Source organism: Rana temporaria, chromosome 13 (genome assembly GCF_905171775.1).
Source record: "Rana temporaria chromosome 13, aRanTem1.1, whole genome shotgun sequence".
In the NCBI taxonomy this organism is placed as follows: Eukaryota; Metazoa; Chordata; class Amphibia; order Anura; family Ranidae; genus Rana; species Rana temporaria.
In genome coordinates, this window is record NC_053501.1 from 26,226,442 (window position 1) to 26,244,321 (window position 17,880).

A 17,880-nucleotide genomic window follows, 5' to 3' on the forward strand; every position below is an offset into this window, starting at 1 on the left:
AATGGCCTGCCTAGGTGAAAATGCTAATTTTGTCCCCCTTTAGTTCTGGCCAGAGATTTAGGCACATGTTACACGTCCTCTGCTGAGGCTTATTTCACTGGCTGATGTTGAGCATCAGAGATTGTGATGAGATACAATGGGGCTAGTAGTGGAGGAAGCTTGGTGCAGCTTTTCACAAATTCAAGAATTCCAGCTCCTCTAGTTATGCTATAATCTAACCCAGGAAGACCATTATGTAGCCTTATGTTGATATGCGAGTAGAAACCCTTTCTTTTTTTTATAAATGTTTTTATTTTTTTGTCTACTGTTATATGCAATAGGCTTTGCTTTAGAAACCCAAAGAGTGCTTGTTCCCTGTTTGGTGCTCTGCAATACCAACTTAAAAGCCCCCTATCGTCCTTTCATGAAGTGCATAAACTAGGGTTCACTCGTCCATAGATGTCTGTGTAGTGTTCATCCTGATGTTTGGTACTCTCCTTGAGATGGCTCCAGCATAGGACCACTAAAATAAGTGCTACACTTTTTCATATTCAGCGTAGGACCACTGACTGGAACCCAGCATCAGTGGTCTTGACTGATATTTGTTGCTGTAGTCCCCTTTTTATGGGAAGAGATCAGATTGGGTGGGGAAGCCCCTGACTAGCTTCAGGCACATTAGCCCCCATCCTGGGGCTGGACACATTAAGGCAAATTTTGCCTTAATGTTGGGTTTTCTTTGTTCAGAGGTTCTCCTTGCATCTTCTCTGTGTGACTATATGAACTAAAACTCTCCAATGGGGACACTGCTGAAAACCTGACCAAAGATCTAACTTGCTCCAGTCTATCTAAAACATTTGGCTGGACTGGTCTTGTAGACATTCTAGCAGGGAGTGTCTTAGTGTATAGATTTCCCCAGCCAATCTGCATGTAGAAAGCACTTACAATTTAGCTTGAAGGCTTTCCAGTAGGTTTCCTCTGGAATGGGACCACCGCTTACAAAGCAGCCTTGTCATGTATCGGCCTCCTGTGTTGGCAAATGCTTGACGCCCATGGAATCCATTCATTCATCGCTATTAAAATGTTGGATTTGGTTGCTGACTAATGGGATGGGTGCTAACTTTTTCTATTGTGCACAAAGGTCAATCTCCTTTCCCTGTGTTTGGCTTCTTATAATGTTCTTGCTATATTGCGCTCTAAAACTGGAGAGTGCAAAATCTGGTGCAGCTGTGCATGGTAGCGAATCTGCTTTTCTGTGGCGCTGCACCGATTTCAAAAAATAGTTTCTGTACTACTTTGCAGAAACCTGCACAGATGTCTCTAAAATCGCGGCCGAAATCGGGACTGCCAGCGGGAGTGAAATCGTGCGAGTTCAGCTGAACTCGCACGGTTTCACTCCCGCAGCCTGGTGTGAACCTGGGCTTTAACTTCAGCGTGTTCAATTATGCTTTGACAACACCTGGAAGCCGATTGCAAATCTAGTGCAGTGGTTCATGGTAGACAATCGGCTTCCTGGTAATGCAAGCCTAATTGAACAGGCTGTTGGGCTACTTTCACACTGAGGCAGTTTCCAGGTGCTTTAGCGCTAGAAATGGCCTTTAATACCACCTCCCATTCACTGCAGTGTCTTTTCACTGGGGTGGTGCGCTTGCAGGATGTTGCCAAGTCCCGCAAGCAGCATCTTTAGAGTGGGTTGGGAGCATTGTAAATGGCACTCCCAAAACCCCCTGCCCATTGCGATGAAGCACGAAAGCGTCGCAAAACCTAGACTTTTTCAAGTGCTGCAGAAATGAGCGCCGCTTTAGCGGCACAGGTGCTCAGAGTGAAGCAGCCTTGGAAACTGGCTAATCATGCACAGCTGCACCAGATTTTGCACTATGAAATAGACAGTGGGGTTAATTACTAAAACTGCAAGGGTTCTTCGTTTGGGCCCCTTTCACAATACTGCGGCTTCAGTCGTGCAATTTTACTGTGACTTTGCTGCGGTTTGCAGCTGTGATTTCAGGGAATGCCTGTGTAAGTGGCATCAAAATCAGACCAAAGTAGTGCAGGAACTACATTGAAGTCGTAATATGAATAGTTGCCATTGGAAATAATGGGAAAGTCATGCTACTTTGCCCTCACAAAGCGTGGGACAAGTTGTATAGGTGTGAAAGGGGCCTAAGGCAGCTGTCAGTGCAGTAATATCTACAAAGGGGAATCCCTTGCAGAAATCTGGTAGATTTGCTAAAAATGGAGAGGGCAAAATCCTGGCGCACATGGTAGCCAATCTGCTTCTAACATCAGATTGTTCATTTAAGCTTCAACAAAAAACTTGATTGGTTTCTATGCAGAGCTGCACCAGATTTTGTAGACATTTTAGTAAATCTCCCACTGCTTTGAAAATATTTAAAGAAACAATCCCTTTTTGAATAGCTATTAAATCTAAACCAATTTTCAAAATTAAAGCTGAACTCCAGAATAAGCACATCTTGTATTAGATTGAAAAATTTCAAAGGCCATCATTGGACAAAAATAAACTACCCTTACATTAAAGGTTAAAAGTGTAAGAACAGGTGCTTGTTAAATGGGTTGCATTACTTTTTTCAATGTTCCAGCAGGCTCTTCAGTGCTGCAACCCGTCCCATGCAGATTTCTTTCTAAGCTGCTCTTGGCTGCAGTTGCATGCTTGCCCCAGCCATTTATAATACAGGGTTAATGGCCCTGTCATATGTGATGCCAAGGGACTACCCACAGGTTGGAGCTTATTGAAGACGACACTATAGTAAGGAATTGGGTAATTAATCCTGCCTCTTGTCTACACCCTAGACCAGGTGAGGGCAAACTCGGCCCTCCAGCCCTCAAGTCCTATGAGACATTGCAAGTCCCTGACAATCACAGGCATGACTCGCAGAGGCATGATGGGAGTTGCAGTTTCACCACAGCTGGTGGGCTGAGATTGCCCACCCCTGCCCTAGACTGAGCATTTTAACCCTTAAATTGCAGGTGTTGATTTTTTTTTTTTTGTGAGGGTGTTTGTTTTTTGGTTACACCCCTCCCCCCTGGAGTTGGGCTTTAATTGCATTAGAGACAAAACTAGTCTCCTGCCCAGGGCTGTGCTATTTGGAAGTACAGAATTCAATGGGCAGAAAATAGATCTTTGAAAGGTAAAACTGCTTCCGAAAGTCGGTTTTCTGTCTTTAGACGTTTGCTTGGAGTTCAGCTTTAAATGTTCCACCAACTGATTAATTATCTCCACTTTTTGGCTACTACTGCATTGGAATTACCCCGAGCAGCTTCTGAGGGTGCAATAGGATGAAATCTCTCTAGTTTAAGGTTTAGCAGGTTCCTGCTACACCAAGGTCATAATGAAGGTGTCACTTGACTGAAATGACTACTATTGATTTTAACTTGTAATTCTGATGGCGATGCAAAATGGCAGCATGTGATCTGACATACTAGTAAACGCATAAACTGATGTGTTGTGCTTATTGAGCCACCTCCATTTAAAACAAACCAAAGTGGTTCCTTTAAGCCTACCACACCCTTATTGGTGCTTTTGTATCTCTGAATACCATACTGTCATTGTTCCAGTGATCTTCACTGTGTAGCCTTGCTTCAGGTGGTGTGACCCAGCCAGGTTCTTCATTCTGCTCATGCAAGCAATATCCCTATAGGGCATTAAGGGGATTGCATCATTGATTCAACAGGGGTAGGGGTGAGTTTTATAGGGCAGTAATGGTGAACCTTTGCACCACAGATGTTTTGGAACTAAATTTCCCATAATGCTCATGCATTCTGCAGTGTAGGTGAGCATCATGGGAAATGTAGTTCCAAAACATCTGGGGTGCCAAGGTTCACCATCACTGCTAGATCTGTAACCTGCATGGTGGCGGGAGGCTGCCATGAGTAGGGCTCCCTATAGGAATGAATTGGACAGGGATGCTTTCTAAAGAATGTGTATAGCATTGGGCACGACTACACCTTGAAGATTGCCAGACCAAGAAAATGTATTTCCCCAGGTGGGCTGCACTGAGTATAGAGGGATCACTTAAGAAGGTAAATCTAATGATCTGAAACAAGTACGCAGATTGGGGAAAAGTTTTAAAGCTAGAGGGTTACTGTAACTGCCATGCATTGGCAACCTTATTTGCGTTCTCCTACGAAAGTGAATGTAGGCAAACTCTTCTCACTGCCAATTATCGGACATGACTACGGTTTATTGCATCTCTATTGGACAGCAGTGCACATGGTACTCCTAAAGGAGAGGAGCTCATCTCAAATGTTTGGATCTGATGTTGGAATGTTTGGCTTAATTGGAGATCATAATCCAGTTTATTTTGTTTATTTGCCATGTTCTAGAAAAATGCACAATTGGGGCTTTCTTCTTACCAGCTTGTTTTTTACCATCACACTGCAGTCTTATCTAGCCCTGTATGGAGTAGTGTCATATTTATTTCCTATTTGCTGGTTTTAAACTGTATAATGGCCAATGAATGTAAATGTCACTAAACCTGAGACAAAGCACTACCGGAAATAAAGTTTGTCTGCACTTCCAACTGTCTCAGATGTCTGTTTTTTTTTGGCAGCCATTTCAAAATGTAGGCCTCTGTTCCAAACTGCCTTCACTCCATAATGTATTTACACAGTCCTCTTACTCTTCCCTGGTGTTGTGCATACCTTGATGCAAAGATAAGGTGAACAGATTTTTTAAATGAAATCCAGGGACTCCACCCCCCCCCCCTTTCTAGTAATGGTGGCAATCAGTGACTCTCTGCCCGTCACCTGCCTCACAGCCTGTCAAGTCTTACTCTCTGGGCTACTACTGGGTGGGGAGTGGAGGATGATTCTGCTGGGGAAGGCAAGGAGCTGAGCGGGCAGATGGCTTGCCCAGGACTTGAGCCAAAACAGAACCTGTGAGCAGTGGCGTAGCATGGGGGGGTGCCGTGGCCCCGGGCGTGACATTTAGGGGGGGCACGAAATTTTGTGCCAGTAGTGTCACTACTGGCTGCTGTCTCCTAGTTTTCATTTCAGTGTCCTGCTGATCTCCGGCACCCTGTGATTGGGCCTATGGGGGTCATGTGGGGTTGGCCTATTTCAGTTGCTCTTGAAGTCCCGCCTCCGCACAATCACAGTGCGCCGGGAAACACTGAATATGGCGGCGGGACTCGAGACAAGCACTGGAAAGCGTGAGCCGCCGGGGCTTCTCTGGTGCAGTGCTGTGTGGGGCTTGGAGATGGGACCATCAAGGTGTAGGGTCTGATAGCTGACCTCTGGCTCCCGCCCGGCAGGGGCATCATGGAGCGGGGTGGTTGGCGCTGGCCAGGCTTTGGTGGTGGGGGGGGGGGACACATGGAGTGGGCAGGTATATGGTGCTGGCGGGGAAGCCACGAAGAGCAGAGGATGGATCTGCACCAAGATGTGTGTGAGTAGTGCAGGAAGTTGGTGTATGTGTCAGTCAGTGTAATGTGATTAGTGCAGGAAGTGGGATTCAGGTGGATCAGTGCATGTGTCGGAAGGGGCAGATGTGTTGCAGGGTAAAGTGGAGTCGGGGGTGCAGTAAAATTGGGTATTGCCTAGGGTGTCAAAGATCCTTGCATCAGCCCTGGTGGCCATTTTGGTGTGATGTGCAGTGTAGGAATCGGGTAGGTCAGTGCAGTGGACAGGTAGGTAAATGTAATGGTCAGCCTAGGAATCATGTAGGTTTGTGTAGCGCAGGGGTGGGCAATCTCAGCCCTCCAGCTGTGTTGAAACTGCAAATCCCATAGTTTTAAAACAGCTGGAGGGCTGAGTTTGCCATCACCTGGTGTAGAAGTTGGTATAGGAATCAGGCTGGTCAGTACTATTGTAGGAAGGGACTCAGAGTCCCAGGTTAGGGGGTGCGCAAATTTCTTGCCTTGCCCTGACAACCCACGCCACTGCCTGTGAGTGGAGCTGAATTGGCATGCACCTGAAACTAAAATGGTCCCTCTACTCCAATCGGCACATTTTCATCAGAAAGGGGCCCAGATAATGGGGGTGGAAAAAATACATCCCCCAAGCTAGTAGGAGTGGCAATGTGTACTTTTTTTTTATGTTTGCACTGTCTGTCTTTGAAATTGGATTTGAAAAGGGGCAATCTGGAGACAGACTTGGTCTGGTTACCCTATGCAAAGAACTTTGAGGGCATCATTGACTAGTTGCACTGTGAATACAGTGATGTCTAAATGTGTTCCTCTGACATTCCACAGGGTGGACCTATGACATCATGCACTTCAACATAGTGGGTTGAATGACCCTGGGTGTCTTACAATTCAGAAGACTGGTGACCTCTAATGGTTAAACAGATTATAGCGCACACATGCAAAAATGACATTTTATCCTGCAAAGCTAGTTCAAAACACCTGAACATTGTCACAGTAAGTGGGCTTAGCACTATATGACCATAGTGTGACCAAACCCCTGTATTTTTCACTAAGTGCCCCCCCCCCAAATTAGTGGGTCTCTTGGGCTAAAGGACCCCCCCATATTAATTCTTGTTGGCTACCAGTGCGTAGGAATAATCCCTTCAGTTCTCCCATGGTTGAGACACCAGGTTTTTTCATTCTATTAAAGGTTAGGACCCACTAATTTGGGGGTACTTTGTAGTAAGTGTGCTTGGCATTATATGACCAAACCCCTGTATTTTTGGATATTTTCAGGTGTTTAACTAGCCTTGCAGGATAAATGTCATTTTTCCATGTACGTTTTACAGCAGCACCATCTTGGATGTATAGCATTTTTAGGGTGTGCCCACCAAGTATTTTTTTTTTTTTTTTTTTCTGTTATCTCTAATGGTTAAAATGAGTAACTGCAGCGGACAGTGCTGAATGTAAGGCCTTGTACACATGGGGAAGAAGAAACACTGCCATTACAAATGGTCTGGTTTTTGCAGATTGTAAATGTACCTGTATCTTAGCCTGTGTATACTTCTTATTTAGTTTTGTAGAAAAGATGTGTTTGAGCTGGGTTCATACTGGTCCGACAAATGCTCCGACATTGAGAGCTCATGTCGTGTGAAAATCAATCTTTCCCTATGGGAGCCGTCTTAACTGGTCCCTGGACACATGTCGGACTGAGTTTGAAAATGCTCCCTGTACTACTTTGATCCTACTTCACTCCATTGAATATCATTTGAAGTCGTCTTGCATGAGTGGACTTTGGCATGCGACTTATGCTCTGCTGATTTTGAGGGAGAACTCCATGCCAAATTGTAACTAAAAAAACCCGGCATGGGTTCCCCCTTTAAGAGCATACCAGGCCCTTGGGTCTGGTACGGATTTAAAGGGGGAACCCTTATGCTGAAAAAAATGGCATGGGTCCCCCCAAAATCCACACCAGACCCTTATCCAAGAATGCAGCCTGGCCGATCAGTAAAGGGGGTGGGGACGAGCGAGCCCTGAACCGTACCAGGCCGCATGCTCTCCACATGGGGTGAGAGTGCTTTGGGGGCAGGGGCTGTCCTACGGTTCCCCCACACCAAAACACCCTATTCCCATGTTGATCTGACCCCACCCGTATGATGCCAGTCCTGAGGCATGATGGGACTGTAATGTCATATGGGCGGGGTCATCCAGTGACCATGCCTATATAAATGCTTGCGCAACACTCACACAGCATTACAGCGGGAGAGCTCTCGTCGAGTCAACAATTGAAATGGAGAAAGAGGGGAGAAGACTGCGCCCACCTCCCCCAGTAAAGGAACTGCAAGAAGAGGGTGGGCCCAAGCAGAAAGCAACGGAGAGTCGGAAGAGACTCCTGGAGCTGCCTAATAAATTACTTTAGAAACCTATGTAGTGGTTTTTTTTTTTTTTGTTTTTTTTTTTTACACACACACACACACACACACTTTGCCCAGGTGAATGGGTATGATATACTCAGTCACATAGGGTGGGGGGGCCCTTGTTAAAGGGCACTCCCAGATTCTGATAATCCCCCGACAACCAATGGCCAGGGTTGTCCTCATCAACATGGGTATAGGGTGCTTTGGGGGTGGGGCTCCTCCTGCCCCAAAGCACTCAACCTTCCATGTTGAGGGCATGAGGTCTGGTATGGTCCAGGAGGAGGGGGCACTTGCTCATCCCCCATCCTGACAAGCTGGGCTGCGTGCTCAAGTAAGGGTCTGGTGTGGATTTGGGGGGGGGACTCCCACGCTCAATCCTTGTGTTCAACCACCAGGGTACCGGTACAAGTTGACCAGCAAAAGTGAAGCGGTTTGGCTATAAGCACTGCCAAACGTGCTCCACCAATTATAAATCACCACACAAAGAATAATTGTACAGTGGGAGTGTTTGGGCGCACTGCTCTGTGCCCCGAGGAAACTCTAAAGGAAGCCAATCAAACTTCCGAGCTGCAATCACATGACCGCAGAACGCCATGCTTCCTGGGTGTCCGGCACCCCACACACGTTTAAAAGGAACAATTTTTTTTTATCACTAGCCTTGGGGGAGGGAGGTACCCCAGCGCACCCTATTGATGGGCTGCCGCTGTTCATACCTACACATACTAGGGCCAATTAACCTACCAGAATGTGTTTGGAGTGTGGGAGGAAACCGGAGCACCCAGAGGAAACTGGCACAGGGAGAACATGCAAACTCCAGGCAGTATACAAGGAAAAGAGCGCGCACGGCTTGCCCTAGAGTAAGAGAGAACTTTTCCATATAGACTGTTAACATTGAAGAGTTTGTGGGGGCAGTGCTGATTTGGTTTATTTTGTGTTTGGAAACTCCTGGCAGCGCCATAGTTCGGATTCTAACTGATGGCCCTAAAGCTACCAGGGGAAAATGCTAAAACAAAACAAAAAAAGGCAAGAAGTACCACCCTGCGATTCTGGGTGCAATAGCAATTTTGTTTTTGGGATCATGTATGCCCTAATAATGAGTGTAACGTGCAAAAAAAAAAAGAAGACGACGACATTTTTGCAAAGAAAATAATTTATTAAGAAGGCAGTATGCACTTTGCAAAACTGATTACAGAAGAATCAAAATATTCTTTCCAAAATACTTCTATATACAGAACAAGCATTATATAGTATTCATTTTATGCAAAATAATGTGTATTTTTCTGATAGTGCAGAATGTTCTACATTAGGCAAAGCCGATGGCTATTGTTCTACAATATGCTAACATAGAGCAACCAATTATAAATGTCACCTTCATTAGTCTTTAGTTTGTTCATATCACTATATCTTGGTATAGTTACAGCACGCCAGCGATCGTTAGGCTAGGTTCACACTTATGCTGGTGCAGATTGCACATGTTCTCACACCTGCAGGCAAAACACACTGCTCTCTAGCAGACTCTTAGGGGTGCCATTAATTCTTAATGGCACCCCCAATCCCCATGCAGCACATTTTCGGGTGCATAAAGCCGCATGAGGCAGCAGTGGTTTTGAAAAGGTGCAGAGACCTCTTCCCTGCATTCCCACAGGTACAGCAGCCCATTCAAATGAATGGGCTGTCGTGCCCATGCAAATGTTATACGCAGGAAAAGCTTATATATGAATCTTACATCACGCCAATTAGACCTCATGCACACTGGACGTTATGATAATTGCAGTAGTTTTTAACTATAGAATGCTGCGTTAAAAAATGAGGTTTTGAGGTCTTTTGCAGCATTAGCATTTTTTAGCCAAACTATACCTCCACAAATCTTATGGCTTAAAAACGCTCAGAAACACTGAATATGCATGTTTTTTAGCATTTTTTTTTTTAGAGTGAATGGACACAAAGGATAACATGCTGGGGCATTTACCGTCTGAAAAAAAACAAACAAAAAACAAAAAAACACTTGTGGCCAAAAACAGCAGCTGTAAATGCATCCAGTGTTCATGAGGCCTTATAGCAGTTGTTTCCAAACTGCTGCCTGTGTCCCTATGCTTGTCTTTATCCAGCCCTTTATCCAGGCACTATTCTTCCCTCTGATAAAAGGCATTACGCTCTCCACTGACACCAATGATGGGGCACCATTACTCCCCCTGACACCAATGATGGGGCATAATTCCTTTCACTGACACCAACAATGGGGCATGATTTCTCTAACAGACACCAACATTGGGGCGCCATTCCTCCCACTAACACCAATGATGGGGTGCTATTCCTCCCACCAACATTGGGGCACTATCAGGGGCGGACTGACAACTCATGGGGCCCCCGGGCAATAGATTATGGGGCCACACAGTATTAACACACACACACATACAGTATACATACACACAGGATACACATACACACTAGGGCTGCACGATTCTGGTCAAAATGAGAATCGCGATTCTTTTGCTTAGACTAAAGATCACGATTCTCTCACGATTCTCAAAAATTGATTGCCAGAACCCCCCCCCCCCCCCCCCCCCCCCCAAATAAATAAACCTGTGATTTATTTGGAAATACGAATATATAAAAAACAGACCAGTGATATGTCTATAATGTTAAAGACCACATAACTCCTTTGAAAAAAGCAGAATCAAACTTTGATTTTGCTTTTTTCATAGGCGTTATATGGTCTTTAACAATATACACATATTACTGGTCTGTTTTTTATACATCAGACGCAGTACCGCCGGCAACCACTGGGTGGCGCATGGATACACACAGTTGTAAAAGAACTGTGAGAAAGATAAATACATCAGAAGCAGTACCGCCGACAACCACTGGGTGGCGCATGGATACACACTAGAGTTGTATTGAACTGTGAGAGAAGCCCAGGCTGCTCACGTCTGTTCTGATGTCGGCGGCATTTGCGTTCCACGCTGGTTACGTGGAATGGCGGTGACACATAAAAATCGCGGGTCATCCCGCGGGGAGATCGCAGGCGAGGAGAATCGAGATTGCGATTCTCTCCGCGATTAATCGTGCAGCTCTAATACACACACTGAAAAGGTACTCTATAAGGGGGCAGCTATAATCTTGGCATTTTTTTAAAAACACATTTTTCCAAACTGTCCCTTGTTTTACTGAGGTTGGCAACCCTGATGGGGCCCCCTAGTGGCATGGGGCCCTCGGGCAGTGCCCAAGTGGTCAGTCCGCCCCTGGGTACTGTCCCTCCCCTAATACCAAAGAAGGGGCATTGTTTACTCCTACTGGTCACAGTACGGCCACCCTAAAAGCCTGAAGGACAGTAAACCGACCCTTTGTTTAGAAAGGTTGGTGACCCCTGCCTTATAGAGGCAATCATTCTTGGTTAGTGGATTATCAAACATTTTTGTAACCTTTTTAACGAGGAAGAACCTTTAAAATAACTTTCAGGTCTCAAAATTCTCCGGCTATCACACGTTCTGGACCTGTACTGTTTTGAGATCCTTGTAGCAAAAAAAAACCTCCTCGCTGGTACTCCAAATAACAAAGTGTACCCGTCACCCTGACTTATCAGATGTGAATTTTATTTGCTCTGAACTCCCAGACGTCTCGCCTCTAAACCGCCCCCCCCCCCCAACAAAAGTTAGCACATATGCTTTTTAGTGCTATCCAATGGGCTACCGCCCTAAACTGGCTATATCCCTCGTACCATGGTCACAGGTGCTCCTCCGCATGGAATCTATTAGATCGACGGAAAGGGTTCATCACAGTCTCATGAACTCCATGCACATCTTTGACCATAAATGGAACATTGGTCAGCTTCATAGGCGTGCGCACAGAGTGTGCCAGGTGTGCCCAGGCACACCCTAATCACCCTGTGCAGCATAGATTCTCCCTACTGCCCAAGCTACTCCCTCTAGCCCCCGCACCGCTACCAGCTTCCCTTCTCTGCCGGTGGCTGTTGCTGCGGGGAAGTTTTAGGATGAACAGGGGAAGGGGCCAGTAAATATGTTATTTACTGGCCCCTTCCCTTTCTGAATAAAGATAGTGAGCGATCGGTAGGTAGTGTTTTGCGCTGCTTTGGGGTGCACTCCCTAATGAATTAAGCTGCGTACACCTATGGTAAGCTTACCAAACAAACTACATCCCCATTTCTAAAAAACAGATTTGTGGCCTTTTTATGATAACGTTTCCAGTACCGATGGTGATATTGTGTGGATAGTCTTGACCTAAACATACGTAACATGTACTCACTTATCTTACCTCACAGATGCACTCTTGTTTATTCAAATTATATTTCTTACCTTGTTTTTGTTTTTTTTATTATTATTCCATTTATTGTTTTTTTCTTTTATTTTGGTAAGGTCATTACGAGAGATGTACTTACCAATCTCTCTGTGCCTATACATTTTGTACTTGCCTGAAATCAGTGATGTATTATGGCCTAGGCCGACAAGGCCCAGGCCTACTGCGGCACTTTGCGGGGGGCGGCAAAATCACATCCTGTCCCCCTGTGCTCATCTCATCCTGTCCCCCTGTGCTCTTCCCATCCTGTCCCCCTGTGTTCATCCCATCCTGTCCCCCGGTCCTCATCCCATCCTTTCCCCATCCCATCCTGTCCCTCTGTCCTCATCCCATCCTGTCCCTCTGTGCTCATCCCACCCTGTCCTCATCCCACCCTGTCCCCCTGTGCTCATCCCATCCTGTCCCCCTGTGCTCATCCCATCCTGTCCCCCTGTCCTCATCCCATCCTGTCCCCCTGTCCTCATCCCATCCTGTCCCTCTGTCCTCCCATGAAAATGATAGGGCGGGTCTTAAAAAGGAAGGGGTGCATCATATATAAAGTAGGGGGTGCGCAAGTTTTACCAGGCCTAGCGCAGCACAAAACCTAAATGCACCCCTGCCTGAAATACCTCCAATAAACAAAATATTTTTTTTTCCCAGTAAAAATAATGCAAATACGAAGAGAATAAAAACAATACGACAGAATAAAAACAATAATGCTAATGGTCAGAAAGCTGTTGTGTTCCCTCACATTGGTGGTCAGTGAAGTGCCCCCTTCCATTAGTGGTCAGTGGGGAAAGGCCCCCTTATATCAGTGATCATTAAGACCCCCCCCCCTTACATATCACTAAAAGGATCAATGGGAACAGTGGTTACTTAACCGAGGGGCAGAAATTGCTCCAGAAACCCCTAGCAACCTCTGGAGGAACCCTAGCTTTTGATGGATCCCTGGTTGAAAAAAGCTGGACATTAGACTATTTATAAAACAAAAATTGCTGTGCAAATGTTTATTTATTCACACAGCCATGACAAATACTTCATCTAATATGTTTACTTCCTATGATCATTGGCACCATCTGGTGGATATAATGCAGTATTTTCCTAAAATGGATACAGTCATAAACTCCCAAAAGTTTTTCAACCCTTTTCCACTTTATGCAAAAAAAAAAAAAAAAAAAAAAAAAAAAAAAAAAAGAGTTTGGCTAGAGTTGGTTTATAAATGTTCACGGAATGTAAAAAAAATGTAAGAACTCTCTTGTTAAAAAAAAAATAAAAATTAAGAACAGCATAAAAAAAAAAAAGCAAGCCCAAATGAACATTCTCATTTAATGCTGTAAATCCATTCAGGGTGCATAAAAACAATATATATGAAAGCCTAAATGTTTATTTTGTTTATAAAGCAGCTCCAGCTCCTTTAATATAGCCTGTTCCCAGTGAGTAGTCTGCAATGTAGGACCGCAATCAGGGCTGCTGATAGGGGGAGACCACCAGCCCTCCTGTAGGGGGCCCCGGCACACAGAGGGGCCTGGACAGCAGGAGGATCGGTGAAGAACAATGCCCTCCGTGTCTCTCACCCAGGTTTCTCCCCCTCTCGTCAGGTAGACTGTATGGGGCCCCGTGATTCCTAACAGCGGTCCTGACCGCAATGCTCTGCATGAGACAAGCGGTCCCTCTGCAGAGGTGATTACGCACCCTGTGAAAACTACCGCTCTCCAATCAGCAGTAAGCATGAGCTTTGCCAATTTGAGATCCAGATTCTGTACCTCTGATGGGCAAGGGGGTGCGTCAGACTGCTGCAGAGAGACATATTCTCCAATATAGAGCACAGCAGTCCTGTTCTGCTGACTACTGGTCAAGGGACCAACTATTTTAAAAGGAGCTATAGCCAAATGTATTCACTGCATTACCATGGCAGGTTCAACTAGGCTTTATATGCCAGTGTATATGATGCCCAAGCCTTGTATGTATAGTTCTCCCCTCTATTACACTGCTGCCCTAGGCATAGGCCCAAGTGTGCGTTATGGAAAATACAACTGTGCTGCTGTGACTAAAGAATGAGCAACACCAGGATGAGTGTCTCTGTATTTGGCCCTTAAAAAGCCTTGATAGGTGCTGAACTACAGCGATCATAGAAACCGTAATACTCTTACCAGTCAAACAGCTGACTGTTGCTTAACACTATAATATATTATACAATAGATTTTAAGATAAGGTGCAAAAATTTATTTTTAAGGAAAAAAAAAAAAAGTCTTGAAAAGCTCATGTATTTGTCGCTTAGGTAATAGGCAATTAGAAAATAAAGCCCATGGTCATTATAAGCAGTCGGTGTCTTAAAGTGGTGTTCCGCCCACTGCTGCAAAAATTCCGGCTGAGGCTCCCGGAAGTGGTGGAAGCATACCTGTGAAAGACAGGTATGCTGTCCCCCCTGAAAGGTGGCAAATGTGACACCAGAGAAGGGGGGGGGGGGGGAGAGTACAATTTTGGATGGAACTCCGCTTTACGGTGACCATACACTAGGATGGTACAATCTCCTTTAGATCTACTATCAACAGTGTTGTGCAAGGGCCTGCCTAATTTCATAATAATTGAATACATTGTTAAGGTGGGTCTTTCGATGATATCGTTTTGGTCGAGGATTTTTTTTCAGTGGGAATGCAGCTCCTTCACCTCTAGCACTGAATGTCTGTAATGGCAAGGGGTGCTGGGATATGCTGGAGGATCTATTGATTCTAGTTGCTGTGGGATATATTGTTTTTCCAGTTTTTTTGTGGTAAAAATTAGGTGCCTCGGCTTATCCTCGAGTATATACGGTAAATACTCTAGTGAATATATCTTTAGTTTTGAAGAAGAAACCAATTTTGCGCTTTGGAGCAAGTAAAAAAAATTAATGACAAATGATGAAAATAAAAACTGCGCTATGATTTTATTATGGCAGCAGCCTACACCCAATATTCTACCAAAAAGTAGAGTAGGGATTAGATAGATCTATCCACCCATATCTTCAGTTTTGCAGCAAATTTTTGGCACATGCGGAGTAATCGCACTTATCTGGCGCCCCAGTATGAGACAAATTATCAAATTGCGATAGGCCACTTTTATTAACAAGCAAGCCGGCCTATAGAAACTGGCACTTTTTTTTTTTTTACATACGCCAATCTTTGTTAATCGTCCCCCCCCCCCTCTTTGGTTTTCGTGCACTTGGAATGTAAATTTAGCTCAGCTGATTTAAACTAAAAGTTCAGGTGATTGTTTAAGTCTGATTACTAAGAGGGGAATTTTGATGCTTTTATTCCTATTGAATATAAGAGAGTGTGATTCTGGATATAACATTTAGAACTCTGCTCATTTTGAGTAGGCTGACCTCTCTGCACAGCTCTAAATTCTATTTTATTATAAAGCTGGCAGTGGGATTGCAGTGCTGGTGTCATAAGAAAACAAATCTGGGTTACATTCTAATGCTTTGTTTCTAATTTTCCCAATAGGCTCTCACTTGCAACAGGTTCAAGTAAAGCTTTTAAAAGACAATTTAATTGCCCAATCACCTGAACTTCCCCCTCCATGCAGTTTCCCTGTGGACGGAACACCAAGGCAGCCAAGAAAACTTGCTGTCGGGAAAAAATGTATAGAGTCTCGGGAAACAACTTACACCTGTTTCAGGATACAGAACAGTAACTGAAAGTAGGGTCAGTTTATAGTAGTGTGATGAGATCCTTTTAAATGACCATTTAGTTAGCAGATAGTATAACTAATAGAAGGTGTTGATATACATTGCCTCTTTTCAATAGAAGAGGAATAGAAAATTATTAATAAATAGCATTTAGTCATTTTCTGTATGTCACAATAGATATAGTGGAAGAGCAGTTGCAAGCTTTGCCCCAGGATTCACTGCTTCTGCATTTTCTTTGTTCTGAAACCTACAGTAAAGTAAAAATGTTATAGATTAGACAAACGTCACAACCAGTCAGTTAACATCGTTATTAACTAGACATGTGCAATTCGTTTTGTTCCGAAATATCTGAATTAGCGAAAAACCCGTTTAAGTAATTTTTTTCGAATATTTGAAAATCTGAAATAACTAATGATAACTATTCATTTTTTTTGGGGGGGGTTGGTTTTTTGTTTATACAATATGGAGACAAGAGATGGTTTGACACTTTATGGATATAGAAGTCCCCCAGAGCCCGAGATTTGTGGGTTCTGGATAGGGGGTTGTTTTTGTTTTGTGTATCTGTGTGACTAGAAAGGGACAGAATTGATTTTGATGTATCTAGTGGGCAGGGTTTTATGTTTTAGAAGAAAAGGAATTTAGATGTACACTAGATCAGTATATAGATATTGATATTTTGTCATAAATGATGTTTATAAAGTTAAAGTGTATTCCTTGCTTCCTTCTAAATAAATAAAAGATTAAATATGAAATTAAAATTATAGGTATTGAAATTTCCTTTAAAAACATGGCTGATATTGAACGTAACAAATACAAATTTATCGGAAGTTATGAATTATCCGAAATAACGAATGACGTATCTGAACGAATGGAACGTAACAAATTAATAATTAAAACTTTATTATTCATTTGTTCCGTTCTATTTGCTTAGATACGGCATTCGTTATTTCGGATAATTCCTAACTTTGTTACATTCACCAACAGACACATTTTAAAGGAAATTCCAATCCCTACAATAGTTAGTTGTTATTAGTTAGTCTTTAGAATTTTCAGATTTTCTCTTTCTTATTTTCGAATTACGAATTGCATAAATAAATACAACAAATGCAAACAAATTTTTCGGCAGTGCACATGTCTATTAACCAGAAGGATAAATAATTTATTGTTATGGATCTGCCCTTTTGGGCAAGGCATATGCTTGTATATAAATAATATATACTGCATTGGGGCATCTATGAAGATGAATCTACCATGAGGGAAAAAAATGGAGTATAAATTAAAAAAAATAAAAAAAGGCAACTATTGCCTATAACAAAGAACCAGCATGTGGGGAACTGATTCTGTATCTTTAAATCTACAAAACAAGCATTCGAAAATTAATAAATTATACATATAATAGGAACACAACTGTGCTATTCTTTGGGCCTTCGTAGTACTCTCAAACTGCTTGTATCTCCTCTATGTCCATTTGCAAATAGCCAGCATTGGATGAATGACTGGTCTATAATCTGTATTCTGATAGACATTGATGCACAAGAGCAGGGGTCAGCCTATCAGTTATCAATGCTTTTATGATACTTACCGCATAGCTAGAAAAATTATGAGATTGGATCTGTTAAAAAGACCACAACACCAAACATAACATATACAACAGAAGACATAAAAGTCACCTATTAAACTTTAAACACAAATACATAACATTTAGGAAAGACTAAGGGAAAATATAATTTAATTTTGGATTTGTTGATTATAGAACAAACATATAGAGGTGGAACTAGCCATTGGCGTGAGCCGAGAGGGTTTTCTTCATTTATGGGCAGGCTATTTTAGAAACGAGTACATATCTAAAGCTGCTCAGATTTGGGCCAGTGTATGAATAAGACATGCATCGTCTTTTGTGTCTCCCCCCCATACCAAGCTGCATCAACTCAACACTAAACCGAATGTGGATTGCTGTCCTCACTAATACAACTTGGGAGAGGGACAATTAAAAAAAAAAAAAAGAAGATGCAAAGCTAACCATTAGGTCTGAGCTGGACAAATACTAATAACCACTTGAGGGCCATACACACAGGCCGAATATCGGGGGCTATCGACCAGTTCAGTAGAAACCAGCTGACATTAGGCCTGGGTGTATGGCAGCCAGTCTGGCTTCTGTTGAAGG

General features: G+C 43.6%; 1 protein-coding gene across 5 annotated transcripts in view; it reads right to left on the bottom strand.

The window, feature by feature from the left end:
- Positions 1-15,766: 15,766 nt before the first annotated feature.
- The window catches only part of INF2 (inverted formin 2), a 111,940-nt gene continuing 109,826 nt past the window's right edge, over positions 15,767-17,880 (bottom strand). For all 5 annotated transcript variants that reach the window (XM_040332326.1, XM_040332325.1, XM_040332327.1 and 2 more), the window contains one exon: positions 15,767-15,963. In XM_040332326.1, coding sequence (XP_040188260.1) covers positions 15,932-15,963 — 32 coding nt within the window. In that variant the 3' untranslated portion in view covers positions 15,767-15,931. The remainder of the gene's footprint in view (positions 15,964-17,880) is intronic.